The sequence below is a fragment of the Danio rerio genome, chromosome 13, assembly GCF_049306965.1.
Source record: "Danio rerio strain Tuebingen ecotype United States chromosome 13, GRCz12tu, whole genome shotgun sequence".
Taxonomy (NCBI): domain Eukaryota; kingdom Metazoa; phylum Chordata; class Actinopteri; order Cypriniformes; family Danionidae; genus Danio; species Danio rerio.
Genome location: NC_133188.1, coordinates 20,180,735 through 20,208,540, shown reverse-complemented (window position 1 = coordinate 20,208,540; position 27,806 = coordinate 20,180,735). Strand labels below are relative to the sequence as shown.

General features: G+C 39.7%; 1 protein-coding gene across 3 annotated transcripts in view; it reads right to left on the bottom strand.

Moving 5' to 3' along the window:
- Positions 1 to 27,606, bottom strand: part of tet1 (tet methylcytosine dioxygenase 1) — an 87,834-nt gene extending 60,228 nt beyond the window's left edge. Inside the window, exons 1-3 of one of the 3 annotated variants that reach the window (XM_068218728.2) lie at positions 27,346 to 27,606; positions 19,098 to 20,047; positions 18,535 to 19,019 (exon numbers count right to left, since the gene is read on the bottom strand). In XM_068218728.2, coding sequence (XP_068074829.2) covers positions 18,535 to 19,019; positions 19,098 to 19,902 — 1,290 coding nt within the window. In that variant the 5' untranslated portion in view covers positions 19,903 to 20,047; positions 27,346 to 27,606. Of the gene's footprint in view, positions 1 to 18,534; positions 20,048 to 27,345 lie in introns of all 3 variants that reach the window. The other 2 variants (XM_021472701.3, XM_073920049.1) reach the window with 2 other exon arrangements.
- Between the last annotated feature and the right edge of the window lie 200 nt (positions 27,607 to 27,806).

Here is a 27,806-nt window from a genome sequence, read left to right as displayed (position 1 = left end):
TTGGACTAGTTTACTAGATTTAATGTATGTGCTGGATTTTGGCAAGAGATGTACTGCTTAGTAACACATCCATTACTAGGATCTTAGGCTACTGATCTCTTTTCAGCAGCGGAAGATAAAAAAAAGAGTTAAATTGTGCTTTCTGTCAATGGTTCAGCACACAAAACTGAGGTCATCATGAACATTAATTACCCTGTTATGGTCACACTAACAGATAGGCTGTAAGGTGGATGAGTGCTATCATTTATCACTTGTGTATTCATTCAGCTCACAGTTGGCAGAATCTACTGCTTGGCTTAAACAGTCATCATTTCAAGTCATTTCTTTTAGCCCGGACCACAGCCAAGAAAAATAAAGCTCTTAAAATAAAATGACTGAAAAAAAGTCTCTCTAAAAATGACAGGGCAAGTCATGACATGCAATTATAAAAAGTGCTTCACCCTTGCTGATCAAGGTTTGGAGGATTTGACAGCTTGAGCCTTTAAAAAAATTAAGGAATAGAGGTTACCACCTTAATAAGCATCCTCAATCCAAATAAACACTTCCTGGAGAAGAGAGAGTCATCATGGTTTCCTGAGAAACTACAGTAGAGTTTTCCCAGTCAGGGTAATATGTATTGTTTGCATGTAACACAAAGCAGAGCCCAGGGGAAGATGAGTTGCTGTTACTACCTTTGGGACTGCAGATTTAAACCCTTCAGCTGGAAAAAGACCCATGACTTAAAACGTTCCCATCAGTTTTTTTTAGTAATATACCAATTTGCAATGTACTCAAACACAGTAACACTTTAGTCTAAGTCCCAACTTCCACTATTAACTACTGGCTAATTGCCTGCCTGTTATTAAGATATTGGCTGTATGTTCTTATTCTACATCCCTAATACCTACTGTAGACTCACCAACTATTAAGCAGCAATTAGTAGGCTAGTCTATTGAGCTAAACGTCTTAGTTGATGGTTTGTTAATAGCAATAATTGTACCTAAGAATAAAGTGTGACTCAAAACACTTCTTGGGAGTAAATCAGGGCATCAGTGTGACATAAACTTAAATCACTGTATTCTGAAGCTTTACCTTAGCATCCAGCTTGGCATCAGCAAGCTGTCAGACGTGATTAAAACCAGACCTAATTAAACCAACAGCACTCTTAGCCTTGGTTTTCCCTTGATTTCCCTCTTACTTGACTGTGGCAAGTCAAGCAGCTTCCTGCGCCATTCACAAGTACAGTGGTAGTTTAAAGTTTCCTATTATGCTATTCAAAAGGTTCCTCATTTAGTCTTTGAGCTCTCCTACAACAGGTTTACATGAATCAAGTAAAACGAAAACCACTTTCATTTCTTAATGTGTTACATTTAAAAGTGTCCTGATTTTTTAAAGGTTAAACAATCCCTATCAATAATGTTTCTCCACATTTACAGAACAAAACTCATTGGAATAATGCAAATAAATTACAGCTCTATGTTGATTGGTTATTGAAATGAGACTGAAATTTAGGTTGATAGGTTTCAGCAACTGTCTATGGTGTACTTGTGCTGTTCGCGTTGCAGTCTGGTGCATAATGGTTCCACTAAACAGATAAAAGCATTGTAATATCAGGGTAGAACTACTGTACATGGCCGCAGTGCACTCAGTGCACTTATTTTTGTTTTTTGAAAACACTGTTGGTTGGGTTTAGGGAAGGGCTTAGTTGAATGGTTCTTTAGGTGATCTAAATGACAAGCCTAGCTTTCTCGTGGACATGTATCTGAAGAACATTTATCTGAAACTTACAACAAATTGTACCCTAAGCAATGTAGAGAGTGCCCTCTATTGGATTTGTCATCTTAAATGTGTATTTGAAATTAAATGGAGTTCACTGAAGTCCGCATACAGTTTTTGTGATGCAAATTTCATCCTGTATTGAGCATATGTGTTTGCGCAATCTATTATACTTTGAAGGGCTGTGTCAGGATTCTGCCACTTCGATCTTGTTAATTCTTGTTTTGGTAGCAGAGAGCAGATACTAGTCCTGTCTTGTCTTGTATGTCAAGCTCGGCTCAAGTTTTCTTGAAATGTATCGCCACTGTAACAAATCTTTTTACTTATGGTTAAGAATAGAGCAATATGCTAGTGTTAAACTGCATTGCTTTTATGCACTCCTGCATTGGGCTCACACATACACTGCATTCTGGCTACTTCAAAATTGTTGATAAGCATGGTAGACATTCCCCTTTTTAATGCATAATAGGGGCTCTTTAAAATTAGAAAATTGAGCAAAGTTGCTATTGTCTTGCACATTTTGTCAAGGAAGCACAACGTTATCTGTAGCAAATTTCTACTAAAGGCCAAAGGGCGCTCTCACAAACCCATACACACAAAGAAATCCAGGAAATTCCCTGGGGAAGTAGCAGTTGCTGAATAAATTTACCTGCTTGCTTTAATTCAACATGATTAATAAGCACATGGTTAATTTTTGAGAAGCTTAATGATGAACTAAAGCTCCATCTGAATGGACATGCTGGAGGTTTTCTAAAACTGGCTTTACTAATAGAATGCATACGAAAATAACATGAATAATTCCATTAATCACTAGGTTTTAGAAATAGCAAAAAAATTAAAGCAAAGTTCTTACACTTTTTCCAAAGTAACATTATTTCAATACATTTCATGGGCACTTTTGGCAAACAGTGTTGCCAGATTGGGCGGTTTTGAATTTGATTGTGAGGTGAAAAATGCATAGGTGACGACAATTTTTGGGTCGTAAATTTTATATGCAACTTTTTTAACAAAACATAACTGTGTGCTTCATTCATTTATAGTGGAGTAAAGCAGGGGTTCTTAAACTTTTCAACCCGCGACCCCTAAAATAACAACACCAGTGACTCGCGACCCTCTCTATGCTTGGAGGTGGTTATAAGCATACAAATATTGCACACAATGGTGCACACACACCAATAGGAACTATATAAACAAGCTTATTGATTTTTTTTTTCTGAAATGTAATCATTCAGTGTGTTGTGTTCTAGGAGTTGGGAGTGTCACAGCTGTCTGGCAGATGTGCACACTCAGCGCAAAAAGGAATTAGTTTTGTTTCTTTATAATTATCTCTTATAATCAGGAATAAACAAAAACAATGACAATAATCTTGGATATGTTAAAATGAGCCGACATGAAGTTATTAAGATTTAATCTGAATCACATACCCAGGATAGTACAGCCCTTAGCATAAGCTACGATCTGAAAAGTAAACAAAACGCACATCACTTAAAATTGTTATGACTGAAGGAGACATGTTGCGGCACAGGCTGTGAGATGTGGTATGTGATCACTTCTAGCCCTGAGGTCATGTTGTTCAATAATGCTAATTAAAAAAAGACGCAGAAAAAACAAAGCAGATTACGTCAAAGTGACAACCGATCTCTCGTACCGAATGGCAAATCACCCATGCAGCATGTTGATATCTTTAAGTAATCATCAGCGCAATAGATAAAGTTCATGTTTACAAGACAGAGCACATGTAAGTCTTACCTAACCCACTATCAGGATTATCTGATCAAGCAGCACTGGTGTTTCATGTCTGTTAACTTTTGACCTGATATAGGTGTAGAAGCAGGCTGATCCTGCTCTTCTTGTCAGGACACCCCGTTTTCTTCCAAATACATAACAAAACTTGACTTAACCTGTTCAGGAGGAAAAGTAACAGAATTAAACAGACCTGGTCTGCGTTCTCGAAACCTCCTTAAGTTTATGTCATTCTTCTGTAAGTCATACTTTCGTAAGTTTGGTCTGGATCACTCTAGCTATACCTTATCACTTATCACTGCTGACAGTTCCCTCTACTAGCGGCCTCCACTGTGCACAAAGCTTCTTAACATCCAAGTCTATACATTCATTCATTCATTCATTCGGCTTAGCCCCCTTTATTAATCTGGGGTTGCAACAGCAGTATGAACCGCCAACTTATCCAGCATAGGTTTTATGCAGTGGAAGCCCTTTCAGCTGCAACCCATCACTGGGAAACACAATTTAGCGATAGCGCATGTCTTTGGACTTGGGTGGGGGGGTGGGGGGTGGATACCGGAGCATGGAGGAAACCCACGTGAATACGGGAAGAACATGCAAACTTCACACAGAATTGCCAACTGACCCAGCCGAGGCTCGAACCAGTGACCTTCTTGCTGTGAGATGACAGTACTACCTACTGCGCCATTACGTCGCTCTTTTTTGTATTGTATTACTGACTGTTTGAAACCACTGATGTTTGCCTAAAACTGCTCTGAATGGGGGCCCTTTTAGGGTTTTTATTTAGAATTTTTTTTTCCTGACATGGACCACCGCCCTAGTAATCCAGAATCAGTAATGTTGTGTTTTCTCACTGTTTGAATGGACCTGGGGTGCGTTACCCAAAACCATCGCTAGCCAACTAAGGTCGCAAGTTCCGTCGTTACAAACATAGTTTGTTGATTTGCCGTTTCCCCAATCCGTCGCTTCAACGAACATTCCCAAACTGCGTCGCAAACTTGAGGGCTCGCAACTACAGCTCTGGAGCTGGATTAGATACATAGTTCCTGGCTGTGTTCTATTCCTTCTTATCCCCCTATGCCCTATTCATTTAGAACACTCTAACATTTAAAGTTGGAATTGTTAAAAATAAAAAAGCATTAAGAAATGCCAACTGACTCAGTCGAGACTCGAACCAGCAACCGTCTTTCTGTGAGGTGAGAGTGCTACCCACTGTGCCACTGTGCTGCACCCTATGACTATATTTCTCTTAAAATTGTACCAGTGTTAAATCAGGCTAATTGTAGAGCTGTTCCGCAACGATTCAACTTGGCATTATAATGATTGTCAGGCTTCGAAATCTATTTAAAGGGTATGGTTTATGCCCATATTTAATCAGAGAACAAGTTAATCCTCTGGCTATGTCAGAAGCTGCAACAACAACAATTACAGTATATGTTTCACATGTTGGTTTTAGTGGGCTGCCTGTGGGACCAACACAAATCTTGTGGTCTTAAATGCATTTTTTAGAGTTTTCCATAAACATGTCCTGAGTGCGAGTGTGATGTGAGAACGTCCTCATTGTACAGCATAAAAACTGGAATTTGTAAATAACACCAGATAAAAATTTTCCTTATAGTCATCTGAAGAGCTTTTGGGGTCTCCAACAACAGGCTGATATGCATGCAAGGTCAAAAAACACTTTCATTGTCTTATAATATGCATTTATTTTTACCTAATTATTCCAACAACTCCCATTTGATTTGATACTAATCTGCAGTGATTGGTCCAATGACCTGGTCTGTTGTAATTAGTCGACTGGGTTCAGCGCAAGACAGAGAGAAACGCCCGCCACGTTTATGATGTAGCACACAGAGTATGTGAGAGCCCAATGCAGGAGTGCATTAAAGCAATGCAGTTAAACACCAGCATATTACCCTACTTTTAACCCTAACCTCAAGTAATAACAACAACACATTCAGTGTTAATCCACACAGTGGCAAAAGTTGAAAATTGACTGTGCCATGCGTATATGGCTTATGGTGGCCATAGTAAAGACAAACGGCAGAGGATCGCAAGTTTAGAAATACATATTTTGCAAACTACAGAAAACGAGGCAACAATTTTTATTACACTAAGATGTTATGATGCCTAGGAAGAAGAAACTGCTCCATATGAACTATACTAGTTACTGACAAAGTCCCCTATCAAAGTCTGACAAAGTCCCATACATAATAGTCTCTGCTGCTCCTTCCTTTAATAGTAAACAGCTGACAAGTCCCACGTTGCAGTGTAGGTTATTGTATCAAAAATCAAAACAATAACAGGAACCAACGCAGCACTAGGTTGGCTATACTGTGGTATTGTTGAGAAAATTAACATTAACCCTTTATTGCCCACAGCCAAATCTCCATCTGTCATTAATTGTCATCTTTGTGTCATGATCAGTACCGTTATTGTCTGAAAGTAAAGGCGTACTCAGGTTTTACCAGATCTGGCACTTCATATTTGGTGATGTACTGTATCAACGGCAATGCGCTCAGGCCAAAGATTCAACCCAACACGAATTATTTATTTGACTATTTCGTTAAAGAATCAATAGCTTTAAACACAGTGCTTTTTTAGATTTAAACCTCAACTGTAAGTTTTTATTTTTTTCAGTGCTGTGTTACACACTGCATAAAAGGTCATTTTTTATAAACCCATAATAGGGGCTCTTTAAAAGCACATTATAACTGAATAATTTGATTGCTTCATATTTGAACATTAAGCAGTTAATAAATATTTGCTATTTTTTTTGTCCCTGTCGAACTATATTAGTTATGGTAAATAAAAATAAATATTAGTTTATTTTCAAAAAAACGTCTTTGTTTGATGCTTCCAAACTTCCGTCAAGGGAGCATAGTGCGCCCTGATATTCATGGTGTATTGTGGAAGTTTTCAGGGTATGTAATTTTTTAGTGCACCAGAAAAATTTAGCGATTAAGACAGCCCTTGAACTGGCCCTGATCAGTGACTACTGAACAAGTAAGCTGATTGAGACACTTCCAAAGACATTTAAAAAGTAAATGTAAAACAAAGACTAGAGAATGTTCTCATGATATAAAAAAACTCTATATTTTTAAGCTTTATATTTTTAATAAAAATATTTTTTCATGTGATAAAGTGAATTTAAGTCATTACTCCAGTCTTCAGTGTTATGACATTTCTTGTTATTATTAATGTCGAAATCAGTTATGTTGCTTTATATTTTATATTTATATTTTTGATAACACATTTTTGTGACACTTTTTTGGTCATCTGAAATTTCAAAATGTAAATATAAATTTATTTATTTAAAAAAAACTGTTGTCAGTCTTTATGTCGATTAACTGAATAATAAAATATAAGAATAAAAAACAATGTGATTAAAAAACTATTGAACTGTTGTGTAAATGAAACTTGCTTATGATAGAAAAGAAAAGAGAGCGTTGTATCTCACTGCCACAAATATTTCATAAAGAATCTACATTACATTTCCTCTCTCTGACTTCCACTTCACCAATCATGTGACAGACATTATGGGCAGATGGATGCACAAACAACAACCCTCCTTATGCAGTTAATTGCATAATTACAGCTGGCTTTTCCGATCAGCCCTTTACAGATAAAGGCATTCAATCCCAAGTGCAACAGATATTTAGCCCACCAGCCACCCACTCACATCCAGGTACTCACAACCTGACTAGTTGGGTGAGCCTACATAACTATGGCAGATGTGACCCTGGCTGAGGCTGACCTAAATTTTAAAGAAATCACTGATAGTGTATGTTTCCAAAGCTTAATCTGGTGTAATCCAATCATCATCCTTGTCCTTGACAGATAACTACTTTGTCGATGGGCTCAAACATATAGACTATTACAATTATGAAAGCATTTATCAAAGCAACACTACCTCAAGGATACATTTCCCTGTATCCTACTTGTAGCTAAAGAAATGCTGACTGACAAGAGGATTACACACAACACAGAAATGCTTAGCATGCGTTTTGGCCATTTTTACACCGTTTATTATGTTATTTATTCAAAATGCTGGGTTGTATCAAAATATGAACAAACACAACCACTTGGATCAATGTTTAAAATAAAATTATAACTTAGAGTAACAATTGTTTTGGTCCATGCTTTATCCAAATTTGTGTTGACACATAACAGCATGTAGGCTGGGAAATTACTAGGGGCAGCACAATATATCGTTTCAGCATGGATATAGCAATGTATGCATCTGCAATAGTCAGATCGCATAGATTTGCAATGTTGAGTTGGGAGTGTTGCTTCAATGTCAACACAGGCTCTTTCTAAAAAAGTAGTCCCATGGACGTTTCTGGAGACTGCGTATTATGTAGCCAGAAAAAAACATTGTTTGGGTTCAGGGAAGTATGTGGGTGGGTGAGTCAATTGATAAAATTGGTTGGGTTTAGGGAAGGAGGAGGGTGGGTCAGTCGATTGGTCAGTGGGCCAGTCAGTCATTCAGTCAGTCAGACAGTCAGTCGCTCTTGTAAGTTTACGTGAGAACAGATATTTGAGATCTGAAAAAGCGCACACAGCAGCCTCCTGTGAATTCGCAAAAATAAAAACTGTAAAAATCCCAGAACGTATTTGCGGCCTCCAGAAACGTCCATAAGACTACGTTTTCAGAATGAGCCTGGGTTGTTTAATGTTGATGCAGGGTTTAACCACTATGGAGTGAAATTTTATAATTTGCATGATTTTGCACCCGATTAGAATGTTATCACTAGTAGAGGCCTTCTGCACCTATTAGTAGGCTCGGAAGGCTGTAATCATCCATTCATATGGTTAATCATCTATACTAATAGAGAAGACTCCAGATCCAGATCTGTTTTTACATTACTGTGACGGTTGGGTTTAGGGTTGGGATATACTTGTCAACCCTCCCATTTTTTCCAGGGTTTCACAGTTCTATCCCGCTATCATCCCGTAAAGGTTTTTTCCTGTATTTCTCCCGTATTTTCAGTCTTTCTCTGAAGGGTGGCAATAAACATTAAAGAGCCGATCCTCCCTACACACAACCCATACCGCCAAACCACCAGGGGCCACCCCTTGCTCTTAAAGGTAAGTCTGTTCTGTGCTTTCGTTATATGTAGGCATGAAAACACTTTGAAATAAATATAAAAACGACTGGGTTCCATTTCCGTTTCATTGCAGGTGCCGTTGTCCCTCCTATGTAATCCTCAAAACAGTAATGTAGCAGTGCGTGACTGTCAGTAACACTAAAAGCTTCTTTCTTATTATGTAGTTAATAACAAAAGATATATGACGTGACTGTCACGGTTGTAGGTGTGTGCGCACTTCTGAGTGTCTGTCTGGTCACATGGTTTTGTTTTGTTTTGGTGTTCCATGTGTGTCTGTCGTCAGTGTTTTAGTCATGTGCTATGTGGAGCCCTGCTGTCCTGATTAGCCTGCCAGCTGCGACTTGTTAACTCGGCTATATCTGGGCAGCGTGTCTCTTGTCTCGTGTCAGTTCGTTAATTCTCTGCTGATCATTCTGTTTGTGTTTAGGACTGGCGTGGAGTCCCTTTCTGAGACCTAGCTTCTCGGTTCCCTGTCTGTTTTCCTGATCCTCGATTGAGTTGAAACCATAGTTTGTTTTTGTTTGTTTATTTCTTTCTGTGTGGACCTGTGATACTATATTGACTGCGTCAATAAAGTATTTTTACTTGCATTTGGGTCCTTCCATTACTTATATACGTTCATAACAGAACGAACTGACCAGACAATGGATCCAGCAAGTATTGCCCAGTTTACGGAGTTCGTAAACCACACCAACGTCAGGATAAACAGACAGGAACAATTATTGGCTAACACTAATCTAGCCATTCAAAACTTAGTTGATCAAATGTCTGCACTCACCACGCAGGTTCAGCAGTTGACAACGGGGCGGCTTCACAGGAAGCGGCATCATCTCCAGATCCGGCGCCAGCCGCTGAGGCGATAAGCCTTCCACCTGAACCTCGCCTTCCTTACCCTCCCTGCTACTCTGGAGAACCACAGTTGTGTCGATCTTTCCTGGCCAAGTGTTCTTTATATATGACCCTCCAACCATCTTTGTTTACCAACGAGCAATCGAAGGTCGCTTTTGTGGTTACTCTCCTTTCCGGAAGAGCCGCGTTGTGGGGAACCTCCGTGTGGGAACAAAAACTGCCCTGCTGTTCCTCCTTCAACTTGTTCTCAGAGGAATTAAAGAAAGTCTTCGATCGAGCAGCCTCCGGGAGAGAGGCAGCTAGAGTTCTCGTCGAGCTCTGCCAAGGAAACCGCAGCGTGGCGGATTACTCCATAGAGTTCCGGACCTTAGCAGTGGAGTGCGGTTGGAATAAAGAGGCGCAATGGGACATGTTCCTCCATGGGTTGTCGGATCGTCTCCAGGATGAAATTTATACCCTGGATCTGCCCAAAACTCTTGATGGCCTTATAGATCTGGCTATTCAGGTGCATGCCCGACTGCTGCGCAGGGAGACGCGCGCTCGACTGAGTGCACCCTCTGAAATGGTCCCCGAGTTTCCCGTGCTGCCGATGGTTCCGGAGGCTGGGACAGTTGATCCAGAGCCCATGCAATTGGGCATGTCTCGTCTTTCGGTGCAGGAGAGGCGGCAACACAGAAACGAGGGACTCTGTCTATATTGCGGAGGAGCTAGACATCGAGTGGCCTCATGTCCAGTAAAAGACCCCGCCCATCAGTAGGTAAGAGGTTACTGATGGGTGAAATGAAGTTTAAAATAAACCCTCTGTTACTACCACATTACTGCCAGAAACCCTGTGCTGGGCTTCTGAAACTCAGAACGTTAAAGCCCTCATTAATTCAGGAGCTGAGGGAAACTTCATTGACACTGATTTCGCTTTTAAGTTAAAGCTTCCTGTCATTTCACTTTCCCAACCCATCGCTGTACGCGCCCTTAGCGGGCTTTCACTCCCCACCATCACTCACTCCACCAAACCTATAAGACTCATCACTTCGGGGAATCATGTTGAAAACTTATCTTTTTATTTAGAAGATTGCACTAAAACAACAGTGGTTTTGGGCCATCCATGGTTGCTTCTCCACAAGCCCCATATTAATTGGGGCCACAATACTGTTTTTTCATGGAGTGAAAACTGTCATGCATCTTGTCTTTCGTCTGCTTGTTTTGCTGTGTCTTGTTCTGTGTTTCAGGAGGAGCGCATGGACCTGTCAAACATGCCTTGTGAGTACCTCGACCTGAAGAGAGTGTTCAGTAAGTCTCGAGCTGCTTCTCTTCCTCCCCATCGTCCCTATGACTGTGCTATAGACTTATTGCCAGGGACATCTCCGCCTAAAGGCAAGTTATACTTACTTTCTGCTCCTGAGAGGGAGGCCATGGAGAAATATATTTCTGATTCTCTAGCAGCTAAGATCATCCGTCCCTCTTCATCACCGGTGGGGGCGGGATTTTTTTTGTGAAAAAGAAGGATGGGTCACTTCGACCATGCATAGATTATCGAGGGCTGAACAACATCACGGTAAAGAATACCTATCCTTTGCCACTGATGTCTTAAGCGTTCGAGCGTCTTCAGGGTGCATCTTATTTCACAAAATTAGATCTCCGCAACGCTTATCATTTGGTTCGCATGAAGCAGGGCCATGAGTGGAAAACCGCATTCCTTACCCCCAGGGGGCATTTTGAATATTGTGTACTTCCCTTTGGACTTTCCAACGCCCCCGCAGTTTTCCAAGCACTCGTTAATGACGTGTTGCGAGACATGATAGATCAGTTCATTTATGTATACCTGGATGACATTTTGATTTTTTCCCATTCTCTCCAGGAACATGTGCAACATGTCAGGCGAGTGCTCCAGTGGCTGCTAGAGAATGGGCTTTATGTCAAGGCGGAGAAATGCGTTTTTCATGCACAGTCTGTTCCTTTTCTAGGACACATCGTGTCAGTTGAGGGGGTGCGCATGGATACAGAGAAGGTTCACGCTGTGGTAAATTGGCCAATCCCAGAGTCGCGCAAGGCCCTGCAGAGATTTTTGGGTTTCGCTAATTTTTACCGGCGTTTTATTCGCAACTTCAGCCAGCTCGCTGCTCCACTGACGTCTTTAACCTCCTCCAGGACTGCCTTCAGGTGGTCGAGTGCAGCGCAGGCTGCATTTACAAAATTAAAGAGCTGCTTTGTTTCAGCTCCTATTCTGGTGGCTCCTGATCCGTCTCGGCAGTTTGTGGTGGAGGTTGACGCGTCAGAGGCAGGAGTTGGAGCTATTCTGTCCCAGCGCACGTCCTTGGATGGCAAGATGCATCCTTGCGCGTTTTTTTCACAACGATTATCTCCCGCAGAACGTAATTACGACATTGGTAATAGGGAGTTGTTGGCAGTCAAACTCGCGTTGGAGGAGTGGCGCCATTGGTTGGAGGGTTCGGGGGTTCCCTTTATCCTTTGGACCGATCATAAGAACCTGGAATATATCAAGTCTGCCAAACGACTAAACTCTAGGCAGGCTTGGTGGGCACTATTTTTTGGACGCTTCGATTTCACTATTTCTTATCGACCGGGTTCTAAAAACATCAAACCCGACGCGTTATCCCGTCTTTTTGATGTCCGAGCGCACTATGGCTGTCGAGTCCATTGTTCCCAAGGGGATTTTTATTTCTGCTCTGACATGGGAGATCGAAAGTAGGGTTCGCCTCGCCTTGAAAGGGGTAACGCCCCCACCCGGATGCCCACCGAGCCGCTTATTCGTGCCAGAGGAGATTCGGTCTGACGTCATTCGATGGGGACATTCCTCCAAAGTGGCTTGTCATCCGGGGGTGAGTCGCACTCTATTTCTGGTTAAACAGCGATTCTGGTGGCCAGCTATATATCTACACATACGGGAGTTTGTTTTGGCCTGTTCTGTTAGTGCTGTTTCTAAGACTTCCAATCGCCCTCCCGCTGGACTCTTTCAGCCGCTGTCAGTGCCTTCGAGACCCTGGTCGCACATTTCGCTAGATTTTGTCACAGGTCTCCCGCCATCTGCTGGCAACACGGTCATTTTGACCGTTGTGGACCGGTTTTTGAAGGCTACTCATTTTATTCCTCTACCCAAATTACCCTCAGCCAGAGAGACAGCGGATGCTGTCATTAATCACGTCTTTCGCATTCATGGCCTCCCGATGGATGTGGTTTCTGACAGGGGGCCTCAGTTTGTCTCTAAATTCTGGAGAGAATTCTGTCGTTTATTAGGGGCGACTGTAAGTCTTTCTTCTGGGTTTCATCCCCAGAGTAACGGACAAACTGAGAGGGCCAACCAAGACCTCGAACGTATGTTATGTTGTTTGGTTTCTCAGAATCCCACCTCTTGGAGTCAGCATCTCCCATGGGTGGAGTACGCACACAATTCATTACCAGTGTCTGCTACGGGCCTGTCTCCATTTGAGTGTAGCCTAGGTTTCCAGCCACCAGCTTTTCCCAGTCTGGAAACCGAAATCGCGGTCCCCTCCGCTCACGCCTTTGTCCAGAGGTGCCAACGCACATGGAACAGGGCGAGACAGACCCTTCTCCAAGTGGGTGCGCGCACCAAGGCTAAAGCCGATCGCCACCGGTCTAAGCCTACCGTTTACGTCGTCGCTCAGAAAGTGTGGCTTTCTACTAAGAATATTCTCTTGCGTTCCATATGTAATAAACTTGCACCTAAATTTATTGGCCAGTTCACTGTCACCAAGATCATTAGTCTGGTGGCAGTCCACCTCAAACTTCCTCCAGCGTACAGGAGAATACATCCCATGTTCCACGTTTCCAAATTAAAGCCCGTTTTTCATACGGCCATTAACCCGCCCACTCCGGTTCCCCCCCCGCCGCGTCTCGTAGATGGGGAGACCGTTTATTCGGTTAAGCGCATTCTGGATTCAAGACGGAGAGGACGAGGTTTTCATTACTTGGTGGACTGGGAGGGTTACGGTCCTGAGGAGAGAAGTTGGGTTCCTGCAAAGGACATACTGGATCACTCTCTCATCGATTATTATAATCGACAGGTAGGCTCTTCTGGGAGCACCAGGAGGTGCTTGTGGGAGAGGAGGTAATGTCACGGTTGTAGGTGTGTGTGCACTTCTGAGTGTCTGTCTGGTCACATGGTTTTGTTTTGGTGTTCCATGTGTCTGTCGTCAGTGTTTTTGTCACGTGCTATGTAGAGCCCCGCTGTCCTGATTAGCCTGCCAGCTGCGACTTGTTAACTTGGCTATATCTGGGCAGCGTGTCTCTTGTCTCGTGTCAGTTCGTTAATTCTCTGCTGATCATTCTGTTTGTGTTTAGGACTGGCGTGGAGTCCTTTTCTGAGACCTAGCTTCTCGGTTCCCTGTCTGTTTTCCTGATCCTCGATTGAGTCGAATACATAGTTTGTTTTTGTTTGTTTATTTCTTTCTGTGTGGACTTGTGATACTATATTGACTGCGTCAATAAAGTATTTTTACTTGCATTTGGGTCCTTCCATTACTTATATACGTTCATAACAGTGACCTTGCATTGTTTTTATGTCACTTCTTACGTGTGTTTGGTTTTGAGAGACGTAGTTTGTGGATTGAGTGGATTCCTATTCTAAAGTCATGCAATGTGAAACCCCCTGCCGCTGATCCATCTTGCAGTGTAAACACAGCAAAGACGAACTGCTACCCCCGATAGTCATGCAGTGTGAAAACATCTGTGACACGACTGCTTTGAAAATCGTGCAGTCTGAACTCTGCATTTCTGAGATATTGGTTACTGCTTATGAGTACTTATAAACTACATATTCTGCATGATTTTATTAGATGTCCCTAATCCTACAAAATTCCTGAAATACCCTATTAATAAGGAGCTAATTAGGAGTTTATTGAAGTAAAAGTCATAGTTACTTGATTGCTAATATAAAGAATTGAACCCTAAAATAAAATGTGAACATATATTCTTTCTAAATAGTGCTATTACATCATTTGGTGTCATTGTAGTGCTCCCAGGACTAAAGCCAATATAAAGATGCTGGACTTTTGCACTACGTACACATGTACCAATGAGCAAACAAAACAAAAAAAAACAAAGCATAAAGGCAAAATATTTCATAGGTAAGATTTTTTATTTTTTTGCAATTTTGTATGTTACAAACTTTTGTGCTAAACAAATGACGTTATTGATGATAATAAAGTTACTTACTGCATTCATCATAAGGCAAAAGAGCACCAATCTGCACTAAGTTCTAAGCTTAGACTGTAGGCGACATCTAATGTCAATATCTAAGAATGTAAACTACAGAAACTTGCAACATCATGTGCATATTACGTTTTCAGTTTATACACTAATGTGTAAACCCCTGTTTTAGGCTAGTCATGCGCGAGTACTTGACAACCAAGACAGCATAGTGGACAACAGGACAGGCATATAGTGTTTCTACAAAGTGTCATCGTCAGCTACTGCCCTTGTCATGCATAATACAGTGTCTTTAGTCACGTTCACTCATCTCTATGAACAGGGTTCATTTTAAAACATTTGAAAAATACCAATGAATGATTTTGAAATTTGCGTAGATGCACACTAACGTGTTAAAATTATTGTACATTTGTAAATTCTCAAGGTTTCTTATCCGCAAATTTGATAAAAGGTCTAAAAGTGCTCTACAAACTGTTGGCTAATGAGTGGTTAATCAGAAACAGCAATCCTGTTTCCAACAGAGACCAAATAAACAGCTAGACTCAAAAATGCCAGGAATTCACTCGTAATCAGGACAATGACATATAATGACAACAATTCTCACAGCCTGTATTAAACATGAACAAGACAATTGGACAGAACTACTAAACTATTGATTTTCCTGTGGTACTCGATCAAACACACAAACAAAAAATCCAACATGAAGACAACATGTCATTCATTCTCAAACACACAGACTTGCACACATACACACAAGCCACATGCAATGCTCACTGTGAATCATGTGATGGAGGGGTAGTCAGACAACCCTTTTCTATTTCCTTCATATTTTATTGACTTAATTCAGACAAAATTCAGGAATTATGATAAGTATGGGCTTTTCCTCTCTAAAGACCTTTATTAAAACCTCCTGTGTAGTCACTACACTCCATTATAAGGGGCATATTTTATGCAAGGTCCGCTTATCCACCTTATATCTTATGTAAAAACGAGAGCATCCATTTGCATCTTGAATGAGCAGGGCTGTCATTTCCTTTCAGTTGTTTTCGCTTTACAAAATCCAACACAGGCTCATTGGAAATATGTGCTTTAGCCAACATTTTTGTGAAAAATATACTTTTGACTGCATTTTCTATGTAAAAATAAAGCTATTGGGGCAGTATGAAGCCAACAGCTTTAGTTCTTCTGCTGAGTGATGACATTTACATGGACAAACTATTCATAAAAAGGTGTTTTCACCTTTATTTAATTGGACTATATAAAGGAAAACATTGGGAGCAGAGAGAGAGGCGAAGGATCGGTAAAAGACCTCAAGCTTGGAGTCGAACTTGGGTCTCTGTAAGCACCTTAGTGTTGATGCACAAATAGGATATGGGATATTGGAGCCGATCATTTTTTTCTATTTTTTTTGTGCAAATCTTTGCACAATGCCAAATAAATACAGCAATAAACCTAACTGTGTCTATGATGTGTAATCACGTTTGTTTGCCTCACCTATCTATCTCCATATGGACATCATAGCCAGTTTGCTCAATAGCTTACCTTGTATAGTATTGTACTTGCGATTCAGAGCTCTCAGATTTCAAGTCAGGTAAAGCACAGTTCCACAGTGAGATAAAAAAAAAATAATGTAAAATCAATGTAAAACTATATGGTCACAGTGCATTTTTTCTCTTCCATTTGATTTTAAAAACACTATTAGTTGCATTTAATGAAGAGTTTAGTTCAGTAGTTTGCTGATCTAGGAGAGTGATCTGTATGACAAGCCACGCCTTTCCACTGACATGTACAAGAAGGATGTATTGGAAATGTACAACAAAATGTACCTAAGGTAGCGCATTTGAAATTTGCAAAAATGTGGACAGTGCACTTTAGTGGATTTGTCAATTGAAACGTGTAACAACATACCCTGAGAAACATATTTCATGTTTTGTTAAACTGTAGGCTGAGACATATATTTACAATGAGCCTGGAATGACAAAAACAGTCTAGATTGCAAACTGTTTTAAGTAAAAATAAGATGGACAAAATTAGATACATTAATTTATTGTTCCTGCTGCAACTGGAATTATAAAGAAATGTTGCTTTCTCTGCTCTTTTCTTCTACAACAAGCTCTTTGCAATGGCTTCTCTCTCAAAATTTGATTGCAAGTCCTGGAAACCTAAGGGAGTCATTTGGTTAAAGAATGTGGCTGTCAATCTCTATCCTCACCAAACCATGTATGTACAGAACCATATTTAGCACTCCAAACAAGACTGACAACTGTAATTCTGCAGCTCTGTGAAAGTTACCTTGGAATCCACAATAAATGAAGATATTTTATATGAAGGGACCTTCAAAATGAAATTTAGCCTAGTTTAAATTTGCAATCTTGATGAAGGATCTGCAAAGTTATACTGCTAAAGCACTCTCCTTTTTACCTCTATGAATGGTTAAAAGTCAAACCCAGTAGACATCACTGATATGTAAATTCTGTTTTCAACACTGGCCATATTTGTATCTTTCACAAGTTGGAAAAGAAAGTGTTCTGAAAGTTTTTCCAACAATAATAATGTTCCTCTGTGCCATTATCATTATATGGATATTGCTATTCTTCTATATTATTGATAGTTCACCTAAAAATTAAACTTCTCTCATCATTTACTCACCTTTCACTGGACATGTTTCACAAACCTAATTGAGGGCCTACTCACACTTTGCCATCCGAACCGTGCCCAGGCCCGTTTCCCGGATCGTTTGAGAAGTGTGAGTGCACTGAATCGGGCTCAGGCACGGTTCACTTGGCCGGCCCTGACCCGGTTGGAAGAGGTGGGCCTGAGCACGGTACGTTTGTAGTGTAAGTGCAAAACGCGCCAAAGCCCGAAACTGAAAGTGAGACGTGACTTTTAGGGGACTGTTTCATATGGATTTATTAATCATTCTTACTGTTCAGTGAACACAAACTGCCGTAGATTATTAAAGACGCAAACCTCTCACTGCACGACAGCTGCGCGCCTTCAGCAAACCTCTTCATTTCTGCAGCACGAGGGCTTTATGATTGTTTAAGAGCGCCAAAAGTGGCGGATCTGTTCGGCGAAATATCTGACTGCGTGTCACCGCATCCCTAAGGACTGTTTGGCGAAATATTTGACTGCATGTCACTGCATATCAAATGACTAAAACGATATAACTGGAGAAATCTCCACTGTGAAGTGAGAGCACTTCTCACTGAACAGCGCAGCATCAATGACGTAATCGTGCCCAGGCCCGATTGTGGTGTGAGTGCGACAAGACGTACAACAAGACGTACCCTGAGAATCATGTTTTAAGTCTTGCAAAAATGTATGAGACTTGGCTACAATGAGCCTGGATTGACAAAAGCATACATTGCATTGTTTTTTTAAACAATTGTTTGCACTGCACACAGTTTTAGGTAAAAATAAGATGGACAAAATGGAATATTTTTTGTTTTTTTTCTGTTGCATCACTTAAAAATATAACTTTCTTAGCTCTATTCTTCTACAACAAGCTCTTTGCAACGACTTTTCTCTCATAATCTGATTGCAACTTCTGAAAACCTAAGGGAGTCATTTGGTTAAAGAATGTAGCTGTCAATCTCTTTCTTTACCAAACCTTGTATGTACAGAACCATATTTAGCACTCCAATCATGACTGACAACTTTAATTCTACAGCTATGTGAAAGCTACTCTGCAATCCACAATAAAGTTAAGATGTTTTACAGTTTTAGTTATAATCTTAGCAATGAATGGGGCTTTAAACTCAACATATCAAGGAAAATTGATTAATTGTGACTGATTGTCATCTAAAAATAAACCCAAGCTTTGACTGTACATCCTTTGACTTAACTTTTTAGGCAAAATGTCAAGAAGTTGAAGAGTCAGGTGCCTTACCTTTCCTGTACAGATTATCAGGGTCTTTTTCCTCAGCTTAATACACTTCCTGAGCCTACAGATCTGATGGTCTGTTTTTTGGTTTAGGCAACTTCTGCATTCCCCACAGTTGACCTTGCATTGGCAGGGTGCGCAAACACCACAGTGACCTCTCTTGTTCTGTTCCCTTCTCTGTTGATCTTGAAGTAAACGAAGCTGAATATCCTCAACTTGAGGAATAGACTTTCCTGAAGTCCTGTGCTCCAGAACTAACTCTGACTCGCTGTCAAATGAGGACTGAGTGCTTTCTGTGCTGCTGGAGAGCAACGCTGTTGCCTGAGGCCCATGACCCATCTCACAAAGAGTAGTGTTGTAAATGGCTGCGCTCAGCGAGAGGAGAGAAAGCGCTCCTTCTTTCTTCATCAACATTTCAGCATCAATACTTTCATCTTTGGTGTCCACATCAGCAGTGCTTCGTAACTCAGTTTCTTCAATCTGGGGAGCATCTGCAATGTTTTCAAGTGCTGGTGAGTCATTGGATGATTGACAAACTTGATTTGGCAAACTTGATTCGGCAGTCTCACCTTCTTCTGTAGAGTTTCCTCGAGTGGTCTGAAGAGAGATGTCTTGTAAGTCCACTGGTGGAAGTGTGGGTTGAATGGCCTCAACCTGATCTGAAGGGGAGGGAGTTGGTGGGCCTGAGGTATTATTGTTGTAGGCAAAGTCCACATTATTGACAGGGTTGTGCTTCAGAGGATCTTGCTGATCCACCAACACCGTGTTTGGCTGCTCAACAACAGCAGAATAGCTTTCACTTTGAACAGTTTCTGTGTTCACTTTTACCTTCTTCTTCTCTGCCACTAAAGTGTCATTAACAACAGTCTCTCTGTGCTCCTCCCCAGATTCTTTAGAGCTTATGTTGACGCTCTGTCCCTCTCCAGTGGGAATTTCAGCACCTTTTTGTTGTTCAGCATCATCATTAGGATCATTCACTTCTGACCTTTTAGTCTCAGTCTCCTGTTCCCTGATCTCCTGAGCTCCCTTTTTCTGAACATTCCTTTGGATGCTCGGACATGAGACACTCTTTCTAGGTGACTTCCCCTTCCCATTACATTCCAACAATAAGCCATTTTGGTTCAAAGAACTAGTCGTGTGTCTGGATATTTTAACAGGTAGAACATCCTCAACAGTCTTCTTGTTAGGCTTGCTGACAACAGTCCTCTGGGCCCTCTTGGCCGCCTGTTTCTTGTCTATGCCCTTCTTGATCTCACCACTGGCTTTCAGTGAGTTGATTGTTTGCCTCCTTGTTATGGAAGCCTTCACCCTCTTAACATTTCGCTTTGTGGATGCACGAGTTGACTTCTTGGGTGCTTTGGCAGTACGAGGCATAGCTGAAGTGAGTGAGGGTGAGGGAGGAGGAGTTTGGGATAGCCGGCATGAGAAACAGTATTGAGGCCGTTTGAGAAACTGTAATTTTCATGTAATGCTCCCTGTTTGAAGTAAAATCAATGTTGACATATGTACATATGGGTACCTGTGGAAAGAACCATTTATTACTGAATTGTGTAGCAAGATGTAGCATCTCATTAAAGATCACTTGAAATATAGGGGGGTTGTGAATTGTAGTCCATTCTGATGCCCTAACATATAATAATATATTCATAAAATTTAGCAAAACACAGGTTAAATTCATTGATTTGAACATAAACTTTGAAGTTTTGGGCCGGAACACACCAAGACGATTGTTGGTCATTGGGCTTTGTTGGTTCATGGGTCAGTGTTGGTCTGGTGTGGACCATATGTCGCCCCTTGTTGGGTTAATGTCAGAGCTCCTTGACCCAATTAAGCATGTAGAATCGGAGTCGGGTCATCGGCTAAAGGGAACACTCTAACGCTGTGTTCACACCAGATGCGGAATGCGCAAATAAATAGCACTATTCAAGCGTAAATAGAAGTGTGAACGTTTTGAGTTTACTCGCTTCAAATTTGCACATCAATTCGCTTTGTTAGCGCACCAAACTCACTTCACAAAAGACACAGATAGGCGTCATGAGCAGGGCTTCTGCCTGCCCGGTGACTCTAGCTTTGTTTCTAAATAGCTGACATGGATTTTATTAAGAGAATAGCTGTGTGCTTAATGTGCTTTAGGAAGGCTAATAAACAGCTTGATTTGTTTGGCGCCGTGTCTGAGTGCACTAGATCCACAGAGGTGCACCCAGCTCTGTGGCTTCGTCAACTCCTCCAGAAATTATATCTGGAAGATGGAAGCTTTCAGTGCTTCTGACTGAGTCGAGCCCAGTTTGGTGAACTGTGCCCGGTGTCGGCAAGAGGATTTTCCCTCAGGACACCAACAGGCGCTACGTCATAATCACGCCCCTACAAGAGAAAGCTTCTGATTGGTTAAACGTCCCACAGGATGTCGTTGCATTGACTTAACATATAAATCACTCTTGCTTGACGCTTCATCCGCACCTGGTGGATGATAACTGGTTATTCAACAAATCAGAGCGCGAGTTTGACATTCTGAAGTGATGTAGCAAGTTAACAATTCAAGTCATAAAAAAAGAGGCCTGATGTAATTTCACTATATTTCTCAAATATTTCTCAAATAGTTTAATGAATTTTAACAGTAAAGTATGTTCTGTATTTTTACAGTTTTTGCACGTAATTTTGTAAAACGGTTATTTTCTGTAATTTAACAGAACATCTTTGGAAACTCTGCTGGCAGTCTTTTGACCATTTTTTACAGTTTTTTTTTAAGTGTATTTAATTAGTTACTCCACTAATTATGGACTTGTTGTTTATTAATTTAGCCTTGGACCAACAAAAAATCAAACAAAGACAGGATTTTGAAAAGACAAATCATAATCATCATTAACGAAGATTTATAAATAATTAGCCTAGTTCTTTTATTTCATTTTTATCTGTTAAAAAATAATTTTAGTTAATTGTACTTTATCACTCGACTCGATTTTAGCCTTTCTCATTTTATGCTATTATTTGCCTTTGTGTTGTTATTGTAGTCCTGATAAGTTTCCTTTCTGTTTCATACCTGCTTCTATGTTGCCTCTTGGCCAGGTCGTTATTATAAATGAGATCTAATTCAAAATTTACCAAACTGGTTAAATAAAGGTTATTATAAATGATTAATTCGTGGCTGAAACTGTTTTATGGATAGTTATTTTCAATTAATGTACTTTAACAGCACTAAAAAGTAAGTTATGAAAGATCAGGTTGATTTATAACACTGATAATGCTTTATTATTGTCATAATAATTGTGCCAATATTTAGAGAGCTCAGGAATTTACCAGTGCCTGAATCTGTGTACAACACAGAAGTATGATCTAATTGAAAACTAATTGAGATACACCTGATGACTTATAATGTCCTACACTATATACATTTTCAGACACTTCCTAGACAGAAACATACCCATGCCACCTGCACGGCATAGCATATAGGAAGTCATGATTCATGTCAGTTATGTAAACCAAAGGCCTCAGGCTGAATAGTTTTTAAAAGTCAGTTGACATGTTTCAAACAATTACATAATATCAGTAAGGAATTCAGTGTTCAGCAAGCCATTAAATTGCATCCACTTTAACCTAAAGTTTTGTAATGTAACCCACACAGTAACTAGGTCATCTAACAGACAATGGTATAATGATGTCTGGTTTGCTCAAAAGTGTTCAAACTCTGACCAGTTTAAAAAGTATTTAAGTTAAAAAAAGTGACGTTATTACATAGAGCAAATTTTATGCAACGTGACGTCTTTACAAGCTCACAAATACTTTAGCGACAGTATCTGTAAAAGGTAAATACCAGTGCTTAATAAACTATACCTAGTAACAAGTGTTAAAGGGATCAAAGGAATCAAAACTTAATAATCTGCCGCCATGTACTTGGAAGTTTCTTCTGTTGAACACAAGAGAAGATATTTTGAAGAATGCTGGAAACTGGTAACCATTGACTTCTATTTTGTAGAAGATTTTCCTACTATGGAAATCAATTGTTCCAGGTTTTTAGCGTTCTTCAAAATATCTTCTTCAACATTCAACCAAATAAAGAAACTCATAACGGTTTGGAACCACTTGAGCTTAAGTAAATAGAGAGTACATTTAAATTTTATGTGAACTATCTCTAATCCTTTTAAATGTTTTTGGTGGTATCCACTTTATTTTGACATGTACAATGTCTGTACTAGAGATGCTCCGATCGATCAGCCGGAGATCGGTATCGGCCGATAATCACATTTTATCACTCGATCGGTGTTCGATAATCTGGACGATCACATAAACCGATCACAAGTGTTCGTTTTTGGATTTACAAGCAAAGCAAGATGCATTTCAACTTCTTATACTTCAAATGTTCTAAACACTCTAAACTTTTTCTTCACTGAGGTACGTGGGGCAGTTTAGCTGCTCTGCTCCCCGCCTTTAGAACTCACTACCACCTGCCATCAGAAACATTGACTCCCTTACATTATTCAAAACAAGCCACTAATTTAAGATGGCTTTTAATACTTAATTGTATCTGCACTATTGTAGTGTATACTTTTATATTATTGCTTATGTTTTTTTTGCTCTTGTTTTATTGTACGGTGTCCTTGAGTTGTCAGAAAGGCTTTTTTATATCAAATGTATTTTTATTATTATTATTATTATTATTATATGTTTCCAAATTGCACTTTTAGTCATTTTTATGTCTAATCTGTTATTTTCTCTAAAGCTGCTCCTGACTATGATGTGTTCACAATAAATGGTTTTAAGAGAAGCAAGGTTTTCGCTAAATTCACACCAAAATTCATCCCTCCACGGCTCAGGGCTGATAGTGGAAAAAATTCCTGAGCCTGAACTTTTTTTCCTTGCCCCTGAGGTGAGTAGGGGTGGGGGTACTATGTATGCAACGCACTTTTAACACATAACTTGTGGGCCCCTTGGCCCAAATATATTAACAGCCTATGTGTAACCCTGATCATCATTATTGTCAAGTGGCTCTTTTTAGACACATGCCAGTAATGTCAGTGACACATGCCAGTAATGTCAGTGACACATGCCAGTGTCAGTGATCTTGTGACATGTGCCAGTAGGTGTCAGTATAAGCACGTTATAAGCACATTAATCTTATAAGTCTCTTTGCTTTAATATTTAAAAATCATTAGGCAAATGACACCTGTTATCTTACATGCATATATGTTATGAGTTTTCAACATGCATTTTATTATAACTTTTTAAAGGATATTATTTAAAATACCTTAAAATGAAAAAAAGTAAATAATAAAATAAATGAATGAATTAAAAACATAGAGAAGTCCATATTGTAGGGAACAAAGGAACTGCCAGGATGCAATAATATACAGTACAACAGATAAGTGTAACCCCTCCCATACATAAGCATGCCACAATAAATTTGACTGACAAGTACTGTCAAATGACTATATTACGTACAGAAGTATGACTACGAATACATAAAATAAATGCGTTTAAATTAAAACATCGTGGAGTAGCTCAGCAAATAAACTAACTTGCGACGCTATAAATTAGGTTAAAAGTCGCGTAATGATTAAATATGGTTTTGCTTGTGTTAATTAATGTCATGAGCTTCGCCGGGTGTCGATGTCACTGCAGTGACCTGCAGCGCGACACTCTGAGTGACACAGGTCACTACACATGCCACTAGCGAGTGACACATGACAGTGGAAAACCGAAAGTGTCACTACACTCAGTGGCATGTGCCAGTGTCATCTGTACGTCAGATGTCGTGTCACTCCATGTTAAAACTGCTACTGTGAATCCGCGTTCAAGCGCACACAATAAGCTAAAACTCGCCCCAAGCACCGGCAAAAACAAATAACAATGAATGTGTCGAGGAAAGAGTAAGGACATATCTTAATTATTTATTAATAAACTTATTCTGAGTCAGTGTCGCAAAGATCCTGACTGGAAATCTCCTCTTGGACTCGCCTTTAGAAAGAAATTCATCTTTACGGATTACATGAAGGAGTTTTTTTGTTTTCGATTTGTTTTATTTCGTGAAGTAATAATTTAAAGCTTTCTATAAATATATTTATTATGTCTGTGAGGCATATTGCTTCATTTTGTTAAGCGCTCCTGTTCAAAAACCAGACGACAGAAAGCGCATAATTTTGGTTTTCTTTATTTTATAAAAACGCTGTAATGTTTTTTGATGTATTACTCGTACTTTGTGAGCAAAAATGACGGATAACTTTAAATTGTCCCACTGAAAAAATGCAAGTGATTGCTCTGGCGCCTCGATGTCCTGCAAGCTTTTTATAAGCAAACTATGCGCCTAATAGCACACATTCTTTAACGTTTAAGCTACCATTGTTTTATACTTGAACTGTTTTATATCTTTTAAGTCGTGATGATCTGAGAAGGCAAACTGATCAAACAGACAATGATGGTCTTCCGCTGGGCGCTGTTCGTTAAAAAAAAAACCTTATTTTTAACGAATAAAAAAATGCTCCAAACGTTTTTCTAAATAAGCTGAATAAAAAACGAAACTAAATATAAACACTTTGCCATTAGGCTACATACAAAACTGAACTATTTCATAGCTGAAACACTAAGTTGTTTAAGGAGAAGGGGGAAATATATTTTTGTCCCGTCTATTGCTTCACCGTTATTTCGAGAATAAACCCAGCGTATGTCATTCCCAAAACATATCAGCGTATATGTGCCGAAAACGAAAGTTTCATACAAATTCTGAATGGATTATAGCCTGGAAAGTGCAAAGCACGCTCCTCTTGTTATCACTAAAAAGCGTCACTAATCTTAGTTCATAGAGATCTCACAAAGATCTGTTATAATTTATAAAGCTCTCTAAATTACACAATGAATCTTTTATTTACATGGCGTCTACACTCAAAAGATGATTCACGAGCACACAAAATGGCACTTAATAAAAACCAGTCCGCCGCTTTCAGCAGTGAGTGAATTCTGTGAATCTAGAGAAATGACAGATCAATATCCGTGAACCTGATTTTTTTTCCCCGCAGCCACAGTACGTGGTGCCGGAACGCTATCACCCCTGACGGCTACATTACAGCATCTCATTTAAAACATTCAGTCGTTTTTTTAATAGCGGGTTATAATCGCACCAAAACCTATTAAAAGGTAAATAAATTATAACAGCGCAAAATTTTCAGTAACCGTAGTGGTGTTGTGCGCTACTTGTTTAACTCTTAAAGGTTAAGTGCTGACTGACTGATAGGTGCATGATGCGTGAGGCTAGCAAACACGATGTAGCTTTCAGTTATGATTAACAGTTTCCATAATTATACTTTATAGATAAAGGTCTATGGCTCTGCAAATTATGACTTTATCTTGCTGGAGTTTATTGCCATTTCACTTTACTTACGGATGCATTAAACCCCTCTGTAGGTCTATTAGAGACATACATAAATATTCCTAGCAAATCTTATAAATGTTTGAGACATACTTGTTACATGAATGTACAAAACCGCACTTCAGCAGCGTTTATTTGAGAGCGCACAAGAAGATCTGCGCTTGAGCAGCATATATTTGAGGGCGTGCAAGAAGTTAAAAAGAAAAAAGAAAAAAAAAGGCCTGCCGCCACGGCTGGAAAAAATCCTAGAGGAAACACTAAGATGTGTTTGAGCGATTATTTGCAACATCCTTAATTTATTCTCTAAGGAAAGCAGAGATCTCCACTTAAGTGTCATACTAAGAGGGAAAAAGTGCTTTATGCAATGTTAAAGTTACGTTATATAAAGCTTGAAGCATCAGAATTGATATTCGGTATCGCCGATTACCATGAAGAGAAATCGGTATTCAGTATCGGCTCCAAAAATCCTGATCGGAGCATCCCTAGTCTGTACTAGGCATGGGATGATAACAGTTTTCAAGGTATACCACAGTTTGGAAACGTCAAGGTTTTAAAACTGCCATAACGTTCTGTAATACCGTTCCTAAGGAACGTGTATGATTTTTTTATTTACATTTTTTTTAGGACAACATTATCTTCAGCTGAAAAAAATTCCAAAGATGCCATTTTAAATGGTAAAGAAATCTGTTTTTGAAACTAATAAACACAGCAGTAGTCAGAAGTGAATGTTTACTGTTCCAAAATATTATAAATCTTTCAAAATATATATATATTGTTTTCAAAGTGGATTTTTCTTTACCCAGACATTTAAAAAGGATATATTTAGAGCAGTAATTGCAATACGGTGATACAGTGATATTTTTACCCATTTTTATCCTATTAAATATGAAAGTATATGAATATAATTATTATTAAGTACCATGGTTCTTATAGCAAGACATATTCTAACTGCCTGTAGTTACAGGTTCATTGGCTTTGATTGTTTGTTTACATGTCAACCAGAACTCTCCTCAAGTGTTTTGACACCTGCCATGTGTAAAATGTAAACAGAAATTAGGGAATTGTGAAGTGTATTTGTTGTGACAAGTGAATCTAAACACACTCACATAAGTTTACACACTAGTCCTGTCTCAAGTTAAGTAAACTCCCTACTTAAAAGTCATTTTCGTGTGCGTGACAGGCTCGCGCAGAAGTGCGAGTCACGCGCCTACTATGCAAAAAATACTGGTCAAGTAATTTAGGGAACTAACTAGGTTTGCGTCAGCCGTCGTGGCTGACTAATCGCTTAACTAACGTTCACACACATTTCTCTCTACCAATAATTTGTTTCAGTTTCAGTTAGTTTTTTTGCTCCACAAACTTTTAATTGTGATACAAATCAAATAATAAAGAAGAGGGCTTGCATTCTTAGGGTTGCCGTATTGTTATGATCACTTTTTAGGGAGTTGAAATACTTTACATACCGGAGAGACAGATGCACTGTCTGAAGGGCTAATAATATTCCCCGCCTGTACACGACAGATCCTCCAGCATTTCTCTTCGATGGATCTTCGCTAGAAAAGACTGAACAGCGTCTTCATAATATAGCATTAAACTGGTAGACTCGCATGCTGCCACTGTCAGACTAAAGCACCTGATAAAAGGCAAATCTTCTTATGTCAATCCATTGACGGCAGCCCTCAGCCAGACTCGATCTACACTCTCCAGTCAACTTAAGGATATTTAATGGACGTCGGTGTGAGGTGGCGGGAAAACCCGGATTGGATTTCTATTCCAGGGATCATCAGTCTTTACAGCAATCTCTATTATAGCAGGTTTTTAGGCTGCTAACTCACTGCGCTTTCAGCTAACTGCTAAATGTGTTGACCACGACTTGTGATGACGTAAGTTTCATAATGATTGTCGTCACTCGTCTACTTAAATC